General features: G+C 30.0%; 2 protein-coding genes across 2 annotated transcripts; both read right to left on the reverse strand.

Annotated features, from left to right (window-relative positions):
• LOC111640065 (protein atonal homolog 1-like) lies at positions 1-484 on the reverse strand. Its single transcript, XM_023386073.1, has one exon. It carries the CDS (start codon positions 346-348, stop codon positions 22-24), a length of 327 nt encoding a protein of 108 aa, XP_023241841.1. The 5' UTR covers positions 349-484; the 3' UTR covers positions 1-21.
• A 288-nt stretch (positions 485-772) lies between these two features.
• On the reverse strand, positions 773-10879 carry LOC111640051 (lysosomal alpha-mannosidase-like). The gene is made up of 25 exons (XM_023386056.1): positions 10661-10879; positions 9740-9864; positions 8062-8159; positions 7882-7984; positions 7671-7820; positions 7401-7594; positions 7042-7147; positions 6870-6967; positions 6737-6790; positions 6549-6665; positions 6267-6470; positions 6137-6194; positions 5925-5962; positions 4317-4433; positions 4112-4238; positions 3983-4041; positions 3167-3373; positions 2963-3081; positions 2781-2882; positions 2622-2709; positions 2453-2539; positions 2061-2279; positions 1826-1972; positions 1209-1320; positions 773-1140 (listed from the first exon to the last, which is right to left on the reverse strand). Exons 3-25 carry the CDS (start codon positions 8131-8133, stop codon positions 1058-1060), a joined length of 2661 nt encoding a protein of 886 aa, XP_023241824.1. The 5' UTR covers positions 8134-8159; positions 9740-9864; positions 10661-10879; the 3' UTR covers positions 773-1057.
• Between the last annotated feature and the right edge of the window lie 1662 nt (positions 10880-12541).

Genomic DNA, 12541 nt, shown 5'->3' on the forward strand with positions numbered 1-12541 from the left:
TACACTTAAATATAGTAGAATTTACTCATCGACGAGGAGTTCACTTAAAGCAATTATATAACTCTGAGCCATTTGAAGAGTTTCGTACTTGGATAACTTTTTGTTGTCATCGAACGATGGAACAACTGCTCTGAGTCGATCGAATGCCACGTTTAAACTGTGCATTCTTCTTCTTTCTCGAGCATTAGCTGCTAATCTTCTCTTCTTCATGATTACGGTAGAAGATTTTGTATTCTTTTTCGTTTGGTTGTTGTTCCTCTTCTTCTTAAACGATGGTTCTTGCTGTTGCTGATGATGATGATGATGATCGTCGGAATCCACTCTCTGTTCCTGATGATCTGAATCCATTCCGGGCACATTACAATGATGAAATCCTTTGAGGTTTTGGCTGATCAGGCGGTCCTTTCGATGTTTATAAGGACGAGTGTGCGGCTAAGGCGGCATCCCAAACCAATCCCCTGATATACCTCGAAGGCAACAAGTTTTCCCCTCATCAACCGGAAATATCTTGCTGGCTCCGGGGAAGAAGAAATGCTAGAGTTAAGTTACCTCATACTATTGAAGGTAGGAAGTTTTTATTTATTTATTTATATTTAAATTTGTTTAAAAATAACAAACTCTGATTTTTTTTTCTAAATTACATTTGGAGCTTGGTTATTAGCTTACATTATTACTAAAAATAGATTTATGATTATATTATATAAATAATTTATTATAATATGAATAATTTCCTACTTCTTAATGGGCGTAAACTGCTTGGGGAAAAGAGCCTTAAGATGATTTGTTAGAGGAAAATTTCCGCGATTTTTATGTAAAGATCGCCGGTTTTTTTTGAATATTAAACGCGTGTTATAACCATTTTTAATGAACGATTTGTGAAGAAATGCCTTACGGAAATACTTAATTCTCATTCGTTAACCACAATTACGCTATCGAGACAATTTTTTAGATAACAGAGATGCTTTATTTGTACTTAAATATAAACTCTGAAATCATTTTTAACAGATCATATATATATATATATATATAAATGGTCGAATTTGGGGATTTCATTGTCTTAAGTTTGAATCGAGAGTAAAAATGTTCTGATCTGCATGGGTTGAAATGATATTGTCAGGTTTTTCACTTCTTCACTTTCATCTAAAAAAAAGGTTGAAAGTAAATGAGGTCTAAATTATATACTACAAAACTTATAAAAATAGACTTACCTGTGGATCGAGCTTGATCATTCCATGATAGATTTTCTGCTTCGTCTAAGAAAATATTAGCTCCGAGTGCCATTTCTCTAGCATTCACTATAGAAAATGGGCTGAATAGTTCCTAGAAAAGGATAATTTTGTTTAATTAATTAACCATAATCATAAATATACGGCGTAATGACATTTAATCGTCTATAAAGAGATTGCACAGAGAATTTCTCAAAGATTTTGGTATCTTCACACCCTTAAAATGAATAATGCAAATGATTTCTTTAGGTTATGAATAGAGGAAAACAATAAATTGTAATGTTTATCTGTTTCCTTATTTCCCAATCTCAAAGAGAATATTTTAATTCTTAACATTGCATCTGCATTTCCTAGGATAGAGAACGGAAGTGAGATATACGATTTCGGAAGCGACGTCATACATCTCACGTAAGTATAATGCGCTGTTACGTCAGTGTTACGTTCTCTGTAGATGAACACAGCTTTACTCTATCGAATTTCCTAATTTTAAATAGTTTAAAGGGGAGGAAAAAGACATTCAAAAGCAAACAGAAATGGAGAGGATGGGAGAGAATGAAGCAAAAAATGATTACTTAATAAATTAAAATTAGTTAACTTACTGCCAATGATACATTTGCCGGTTCTGAAAATGTAGGATGTTCACCAAAACCATAGAAATGCTCCAATCGAAGTAGAATATTCGTTCCAAGCGATTCCAAGGTTAATAAATGAATATTTTCTGGTAATCTATCTCTTAAACCTGAGAACTTCCGCAGAAAAACAAACACGCGTTATAAAAACAATAATAATATCACCTTCTAAACAAATTTAGAATAAGAATTAACACATATTCACCTGATCTAAAATATCCAAATCTGTTAAATTTCCGAAAGTAAAGGATAAAACAGGAGGAAGAAACATCCTTTGGGACAATTGACGATACAGAGAATCTCCAGTAGGTCTCAACAGTAGCCAATGTTTACCTCTAACAATCAAACCTTTTCCATCAATTCCAAACTCGTTTAGAGGTTCTTCAACTCCAAATCCATCATCGAACAATAAGCGACGATGTAACTGTTAATTTATAGAAATAAAATATTTAAAAAAAGTAATCTTTTCAAGCTTGATCTATCTAATTAATATATATATATATATATATATAGTTTTTAATTAATCAAATTAATATACTAGTACTATACTTATGTACAGTAGTAGTCCCTATATTGTAGACGGAGATATGTAGTCACCATTATTTCGATGGAGCCATCAAAAATGCTGCTAGCACCTTCGGCACGATCGGGTATTATAGTCATTTGTAATTTTCTATCTTCGTCCTACAATATTTTTATTACCATTATCTTTATAATTAATTAATTAATTAGATTATTATTATTATTTGTCGTTTATTGTTGATACCTTGATGTGAACCCACGAGTTAATTGGATAATAATTACTGGAAATTTTTTCTGTCAGATTTAGAGGGAATGCAGAACGAAAATCTCTCCTAAAATCAATTAAATTATTTAATATAATTAAGTAAAATAAGCGAGAAATATTTTAAAAGAATTCTTTTACTTTCTCTTTATAGTCTGTCTGGCATTGCTGTCTGTATAGAAAGTGCCTTGAGTAGACAGAGATGTTTCGTAAGTTGTAATGATTTCCTTGCCAATTCTGTCTCTAAAATATAATTATTTGGTATATAAAGGCCTTACATTTTATCTGAAATTATTATTTTTTTAAAAAAAATATGCTATTACTCTATAGGTATAGGACCGACTAGCCAGTCGAACTCTATATGATGTTCTCCCTTATATACTCTAATTGTCTGTGATAACCAAGGAGTGAAAGTTTGATGCACTTCTTCCACCAAAGGACCCTAAAAACATTCAAAAATGTAACTATATATTATACAATAAGTCGAACTCTATATAAACAACGACTTATTTATTTATATATTTTACCTTATTGACCCTAAAAGTGACATTTTCGTGTAAAGAAAATGCATAATCGAATCTAGGATTGAATGCGTAAGCACCAGAAGGTCTTTCGTGACGAAATCCTGGTTGAGCTTCGTACCAGTAGAAAGATTGTCTTAAAGGAACACGAAGATCTCCCAGGATCATTTCTTTTATCAAACCTGTTCGACTTTCTATAACTACTTTCAAATTCTAAGTAAAATTTACATATATTTTATTTTAAAATATTTAATATATGATTAAGAACTGTATACAGGATGTTTCAAAAATGGCTTTACAACTTGAGGGCGAGATATTAGTCAACTGATAGAAGAAACATATCATTTTACAACATCGAAATGTAGTCAAACACATCAAGTTTTATTCCCAATAGGGAATTTTTTTATCGTTTAATGTAACTTCTATTTGTTATGCTGCAGCTCTCCCTAATCTGCTCCATGGCATCTTGTTATGGTGCATAGAACATCCAGTCTCAAGAAAATTCCTGTGCCACGTGTAAGCAAGCCATCAGTAAATTGTATATTGCAGTTAATCTATTGCAAGAAATTCCTTTGAACCTGTGTAGAAGACTTGTTTCTTCGAACCAAAGCACCCAACAAGCTCGCTCTGTACCTGTGAAAGCAATCATCATGATACTGATTGATCACATTGCAGTGGGAATTTTACGTGAATAAAACTCAGTGTTTATGGCTAAATTTATGTATTTAAAAATATCGTGCACGTCTTTTATATACATTTTTATTCTCCTACAAAGTTGTAAAGACAATTTTAAAACAGTCTGTATATAAAAACTGTTTATACTTCATTTCCAATTGTTACATCACCAGCATTCGTTTCCTGATTGAGATCGTCGGATAATCCTAAATTATATGATTTTATTTGTTAAAATATATCTTTAAAAATTATTTAACAGATGATAAATTTACTTACCACCTCGCTGCAATACTTCATATACTGAAATACCTAAAGGAGGAACATTAACAGGAAATATAAGTTCTCTATCTGCCCAGCTTAATCTTTCGGGTAATAATTGTATTTGATTAGGAATTGGAGAAATCTATTAAAAATTAATATATTTTAAATTCTGTTATTAATATTATGCCTAAATTTTTTTAATATAAATTAGTATATTTACCTGAATGGGAACCTCATTATTATGCCCATCGATAACCAAATAATTTTCTGCTACGACTGGAAGGCGTATATATTCGGTAATATTTATAGATAAAGGATTATACACTACTAGAAAAAACTAAAAAGTAAATTTTAAAAAATATATTAGTTAAATTAGTTAAAATATCTTAAATAAATTCATCAAAATTCATTTTATTTATGTAATATTAGAGAGGTTGCGGCCTCTTTTATTTATGTATATTTAGAGAGGTTCAACGCAAAAACGTGTACTTCGGACGTTCAGCGCCGCCTCCCTGTAAGCCTAGAAGTTTGACAATGGCGTTTGTAACGTGATCGACGTTCCAAACGCCATTGTCAAACTTCTAGACGTTCCAAACGCCAATGTCAAACTTCTAGACGTTCCAAACGCCATTGTCAAACTTCTAGACGTTCCAAACGCCATTGTCAAACTTCTAGACGTTCCAAACGCCATTGTCAAACTTCTAGACGTTCCAAACGCCATTGTCAAACTTCTAGACGTTCCAAACGCCATTGTCAAACTTCTAGACGTTCCAAACGCCATTGTCAAACTTCTAGACGTTCCAAACGCCATTGTCAAACTTCTAGACGTTCCAAACGCCATTGTCAAACTTCTAGACGTTCCAAACGCCATTGTCAAACTTCTAGACGTTCCAAACGCCATTGTCAAACTTCTAGACGTTCCAAACGCCATTGTCAAACTTCTAGACGTTCCAAACGCCATTGTCAAACTTCTAGACGTTCCAAACGCCATTGTCAAACTTCTAGACGTTCCAAACGCCATTGTCAAACTTCTAGACGTTCCAAACGCCATTGTCAAACTTCTAGACGTTCCAAACGCCATTGTCAAACTTCTAGACGTTCCAAACGCCATTGTCAAACTTCTAGACGTTCCAAACGCCATTGTCAAACTTCTAGACGTTCCAAACGCCATTGTCAAACTTCTAGACGTTCCAAACGCCATTGTCAAACTTCTAGACGTTCCAAACGCCATTGTCAAACTTCTAGACGTTCCAAACGCCATTGTCAAACTTCTAGACGTTCCAAACGCCATTGTCAAACTTCTAGACGTTCCAAACGCCATTGTCAAACTTCTAGACGTTCCAAACGCCATTGTCAAACTTCTAGACGTTCCAAACGCCATTGTCAAACTTCTAGACGTTCCAAACGCCATTGTCAAACTTCTAGACGTTCCAAACGCCATTGTCAAACTTCTAGACGTTCCAAACGCCATTGTCAAACTTCTAGACGTTCCAAACGCCATTGTCAAACTTCTAGACGTTCCAAACGCCATTGTCAAACTTCTAGACGTTCCAAACGCCATTGTCAAACTTCTAGACGTTCCAAACGCCATTGTCAAACTTCTAGACGTTCCAAACGCCATTGTCAAACTTCTAGACGTTCCAAACGCCATTGTCAAACTTCTAGACGTTCCAAACGCCATTGTCAAACTTCTAGACGTTCCAAACGCCATTGTCAAACTTCTAGACGTTCCAAACGCCATTGTCAAACTTCTAGACGTTCCAAACGCCATTGTCAAACTTCTAGACGTTCCAAACGCCATTGTCAAACTTCTAGACGTTCCAAACGCCATTGTCAAACTTCTAGACGTNCATGTTATACAAGTCACTTAGATTTTACAAATACGTGAGCCGTTCACAGCCCGGCACACGTATTTGCAAAATCTAAGTGACTCGTACAACATGGAATTCATATAAAACGGAATAATCAACAGTGTTATAGGGGAGGGGGGTCGACTGTATAAGGAAAATATAAAAACATCCAATTGATAAAAATACTAACGTAGATTATAACTGTAATCCTCAGTTATATTGGAAAGAGTAATTATTTGTTTGCAAGCCTGAAAAATGAGTAAAACCCTTTACTGAAACTAAAGAAAATTGGCTTTTGGTAAATTTTAGAGATGTTTTACCTGAAGAAATCCATTTGAATAACGTGTAAATCTCTTAATAGCTGGCTTACTACTATAATAACCTGTCCAATATGCATCTGGATCGCTGGCATATGGAAAAAAATCTTCAGTAAAAGTAGGCCAAGTTAAATTTGCTTGATTTAAAGAATGTAAATAACAAGAAGGAGTCGAATAAAAAATGTTAATGTTGCTACCAGATTCTTGCTGAAATTTTTTAGAATTTTAATACATTTTTAAATAAATTATAATTAATTTTTGAATATATTTAATATACCAACTTACCAAATTGTTTATGAATGCCATAAGCTTGTCTAAATTCCTAAACCAACGATCCGCATCCCGATAATGAAAATCCATTCCCATTGTTAAAACAGTATGATTTGTGCGATAATAATTCGCCTAAATTAGATTTTATAATGTAAAATTATAAAGAAATATTTATTAATTTTATAGCATTTCTTTTCTCTTACTTGGTATCTTATAACATCCATAAGTTGCCTGGCTTTGCGATTAATGTTAAAACTCTAAAGAACATCAAATATTTTTACATTAAGTTTTTTTAATATATAAGTTTTTTTTTTAATGTAAAAAGTTATGTATTACCGTTATTTCTGGTTCTCCACACAAATCATCGAAACAGAATCCTTGAGGTGGCCAATATACATTCGGAAGAATTCCAGTGAAGAGTTTAGTGTCTAAATCTTAAAGATAATAAAGGTTTTATTTATTTTTTATAAGGTATAAAACAAGATGACAATGTATAATTTTAACATACTGTAACCAGGATTAGTATTCCATAAAAATTCAAGTCTTCTATTCTGTTGCCTGAAGATCTTATCCTGATAATCTATTCTTCCCAAGAACAATCCATCAAATTTCATCTGAGGAATATTTAACGTTCATAAAATTATAGTGATAATAATAAAATTTGTATTAATACAGTCGACTCCCCCTATAACACTGTTGATTTTTCCGTTTTATATGAATTCCATGTTGTACGAGTCACTTAGATTTTATAAATACATGTGGCGGGCTGTGAACGGTTTACGTATTTATAAAATCTAAGTGACTCGTACAACATGAAATTCATATAAAACGGAAAAATCAACAGTGTTATAGGGAGATCAACTGTACCTGTGCAAATATAGATGCTTGTTCTCTAGAATGGCCAAATGGATCAATTTGCCAACCAATTTTGGGAGTGGCACATTTTCCGAATGTTTCGTTGATCCATCTCATTCCTAAAGTCATCTGATCGATGATGGCTAAATAATGAGTTGTAGCTTCATCATTCATACTCCATCCTCCACTTATTATCTCGAGTTGACCTTATGATTAAGAAAAGAAAATGACTATTTAATAATGCAATATAAATTAATAAAAAAAATTGGGTATTTTTGATACCGTCATCGATTAATTTTCTAATGAGATATTTGGAAAGTTCAGATTGTTCGTTCCACCATCGATACAAAAATGCCGATTCCACATAAATGAATTTTCTTGTTTCGTTAACGAGTAAATGACGTATCACCGAATTTAATATATGTTTAACGACTGAAATTAAAAAATATATATTATAAATTCTTGTAAAATATTTTTTAAAAATTAAACTTACATGTTTGGTAATATTCTTCCACTGTCCTAACCCATCCGACATCATCGTGTGTATGGCATATTACATGGACATTCAACATATTGGGCTTAGGGACGGGACATGACTGAAATATAGTAATATATCGAGATTAAAATACGTTAATTAAAGCTATATAATTTTAATTAATGCAATTTTTAATACCTCATAACCACATACTGCCAATGTGAATGGTATAAATGTCGACAGGCATAAGATTTTTATTAAAATATACATATTGTACCGAATTTTTCTGAAGAATTCTGAAAAATAATATTAAAAGATAATATTTAAATTGATATTAGATATATTTTCGAGAATTTCATGCATATGCAATATAAAAATAATCGAATTTTTAAGATCGTTTTATCTGTCGTACATGTTTTTCTATCACTGAATGCCGTTTAATCCAGCATATTTTTAATTGAAAAAGTATTGCATATAATATTTTAATCATACTTTATTTATTATTAATATAATAAATTTCCTAGAAATTTTAATAACTCGTAACATAATCCACCCGATTGAGAATTTATTATTTAATAACGTATCAATAACATAGAAGTTATTATTGAAAAGAGCTGTTATAGATATTTCAGATAATTAAAGTAGGATTTTAATTTGAGTATGCAAGAAAATAGCCTATTTAATAAGTAAAATATAGAGAAAAATAAGCGATTTCTAAACATTTATTTTACCATTCTGTAGTTCTGTTCGTAAGATTTGTGAAAAAAGGAAACGAATAGGACGAGTTGTTTTATAAGGAAATCGTCTCCGTATTATTAAATTTTATTTATATAAAAATTTAAATTATTTCTCACAAAATATAATTATTTTATATACATTTTTTTTTTTACTCCTATTATCTAATAGAGGAAGTATATTTAAACAAAAGTGTTCTATTATCTTAAGATCTATAAACAAAAAAAAAGGGGAGAAAAAAATCCTTGATAAAATTTGTACATTACCTTCAAAATATAAACATAATAATTGGATAATTAGTAAATAGGTTAAGGACATGTTTAAATGTGTAAAAAAAAAAATTCTGTATGGTTTCAATTGAGAGATGAATGACATAAATGTATACATAAAGATATTCGTAGAATTATTATGGAAAAATATAGAATTTAAGATAATTTTAATGCCATTAAAATTATAAATTTGGCTATAGAAAAATATTTTTTTTTTACTATTATAAATAAGTTTAAAAAGTTTTCTTCTTTAATATAACAGTAGACCCCCCCATAACACTGTAGATAATTCCATGTTATATGAATTCCATGTTGTACGAGTCACTTAGATTTTACAAATATGTGTGCCAGGCTGTGAACAGCTCATGTATTTGTAAAATCTAAGTGACTCATACAACGTGGAATTCATATAACACGAAATTATCTACAGTGTTATGGGGGGTCTACTGTATATTAAGATTTTACTTAATTTAATGATATTATTTAATAAAAATTGTATACTTTAATTAATTATTTTAACGACAATTTAATTTATTTTAAACAATTTAATAATTACACACTAAAAGTTATGTACCAGTCGACCCCCCCTATAACACTGTTGATTTTTCCGTTTTATATGAATTCCATGTTGTACGAGTCGCTTAGATTTTACAAATACGTGAGCAATTCACAGCCCGACACACGTATTTGTAAAATCTAAATGACTCGTACAACATGGAATTCATATAAAACGGAAAAATCAACAGTGTTATAGGGGGGGTCGACTGTGTATATATAAATGTAAAGACTGTTGTAAAACGAATAAAAATTTTAGAAATTTAATAGAATTATTAATATTTACTGTATAGAACAGTATATTAAAACGATCTTACCCAGAGCAGGAATAAGAAAGAAATTCTTAGAAGATCGACGTTTGTAGTTCAAAATACCAGAATGTGGGGAGTGTTGACACGTAAGAGCTTATCGTGACTGTCAGCACTCTCCAATATTTATTAGCCTAAGGAACAGAGTTCATTCAATAATTCCGAATTCATTTCGTATCGTTTTATCCAATAGATGTTCAAGATCATTTAATAAGAAAATTCTTATATTAAATTTTTTAAACTATAACTGCGCATCAGATTTCGTTTACTGTTAACTACTTTTATTGATTAAATCTATTTAGGATGCAAATATGTACAATTTAGCTATTTTTACTTATTATATAATCATAAATAAAATGGTTTAGTGAAGATAAATTGACTTGTAAACAAAAAAATAATATGGTAAAAGACACAATTGGATCTTTATTACATAAGTACAATACATTTTCTCTTGAACTTAACGCTTAATTTGTAATTAAAATTAAAAAAAACCATTCTATATATTAAAAATTTACGAATTAGTAAAGGTAATTAACATTTTATACGAAAATTTATACACATTTTAGTAAAAAAAAATTGAGAAGTGTTTATGATTCTATCGATAATATAACACCATCCTTTGTTAATTCAACATTTGTAACCATTTAAAATTGGATAAAATATAATTATAAGAACGATTTAAATATTCTTTAAAGGTTTAATCGGCATTTTTATATATATTATTATAATTATATTATCAATTTTCTATTTTAGAGAAGTCATCGAAAAATTACTCGATTTTTTCGATAATTTTTACAGTTGATTGTACTATAATTATATTAAAACTTACTTCAAAGAATTGTTTAAAATATAAATAAAAAAAATAAAGATTTATTACTTAACTATTATAAATAAAAGTTAAAAAAAAAAAAAAAAACTTATGTGACTTACCTCACAACCAGATTAGAAAAGGGTGTTTCTAGCCACGTGTTATATATATATATATATAGGCCTATATATGTTTGTTTACTTCAACCGAAACTATTTGATTTCTTTTTTCTCGAATTAAATATTAAATAATAACTTCTTGACCGATTATAATAGTTTTCTGATGCGCATATAGACATATTTCGCCACTATTCCTACTTCACAAATAAAAATGGATAGTTTGCATGTAATCATGGCCATTGGATACAGACTACGGATGTCATTTTGTCTCATTACCACGTCCTGAATGAGTTCACTGTACTTCCCTTTTAACTTATTGTTTTATAAAAATACTCTCTTTTGTTTTCTATTAAAGAAATTTTCCTTCAAGGTTTACCTTATTTTGAAAATTTAATCCATTGTAACGATTGAAAAAACGAGTTTATTATTCATTTTAATTATTATTCGAATTCTATTTTACTATAATAAAAATGAAATTCATTACGATTTTTCCGGGATTATTTAATAATAAAGTCGATAAAATGGTGTAAATAACGATATCACTTGATTACGATTATCGTTATTGCTTGAAGGACGATAAAGTTTATGGATGAATTCCACATAACATATTTATTAACATATTCTAAATAAATATATAAAATTTGAAGGAATAACTCGTTTAATTAATTTAAAATTCAATAATACGAAAGGTAGATCAAAATTGTATTACTATTATAATGAATTTTGTATTCCTTTTTTACATCACCGTGAAGTTTTCTGCTCGATTAAAGCGATTTAAGTACAATAATTGAATATTATTAAATATATTAATTAATTAACAATAATTAATTTTATTTCAGGGTAATGTCTATTGTTCTTACCTGAATTATACCAGTCGGAATCCTTGTTAGTAATGAAAGTACGTGGGTTGATACGTAGACTTAAAGGAAAATCTGTTAGAATGATGTTGAATTGACGTGAATTCCAATCGATTATGTATTTTTATAATTTCACAAGCCTAAAGAATATACATTATTGAAATTTGCTTGTATATCAATGAAGCTAATTGCTTGATCTACAATCGAACCTGTAAACAACGTCCACTGACGGTAACACAAAAAAATTGGCCACTGTTTAGAGATGACCGGTGATTTAGACATATAGAATTTGAATGAACGTAGTTAAAAATTATAATATTTTTATTATTTATATCAAAATATTTTTTAACAACTGCAAATACAGCATTTAAGAGAGAAGGGAATATAAACTCCTTTGGAGTTTTTGTGGAGTTAAATTTAGGTAAATAATTGATTAAATCATTTCTTTTAAATTTCAAATTCTTAAATGAATAATAAAATTTCCTAAAATATTCATTATTATACCATTTTATAATTTATTTATTCAATGTTTGATGCTCTGATTCTGCTCATTTTCATACAATTGTGATCATGTGTATAAAATTCGACCACCCTATAACAATGTTGATTTTTCTGTTTTATATGAATTCCATGTTGTATGAGTCACTTAGATTTTACAAATACGTGAGCCATTCACAGCCCAGCACACGTATTTGTAAAATTTAAGTGGCTCGTACAACATGGAATTCATATAAAACGGATTTATCAACAGTGTTATAGGAGAGTCGACTATTGTCAAAATTGTCAATAGTACAATTTTTTTATAAACTAATTTCTCTACCGAACATTTAATTTAGAGTAATAAGCAGATAAACAATATATGAATTAATGAAGCTAATTTTATATATTACATAATCCCTCCGGCCTTCTTACGTATGTAGTGATTGTAAAGTACCCCTATTTAACATTGTCTGTAGCCATTTTTTCGGTTTAAATAAAAACAAATTTAGCATGGTAAAATTTCAGAAAATTTTGTAAAAAATTCGTC

Source organism: Centruroides sculpturatus, unplaced genomic scaffold (assembly GCF_000671375.1).
Source record: "Centruroides sculpturatus isolate CEXI.00-Female unplaced genomic scaffold, Cexi_2.0 scaffold1258, whole genome shotgun sequence".
NCBI classification, from domain to species: Eukaryota; Metazoa; Arthropoda; class Arachnida; order Scorpiones; family Buthidae; genus Centruroides; species Centruroides sculpturatus.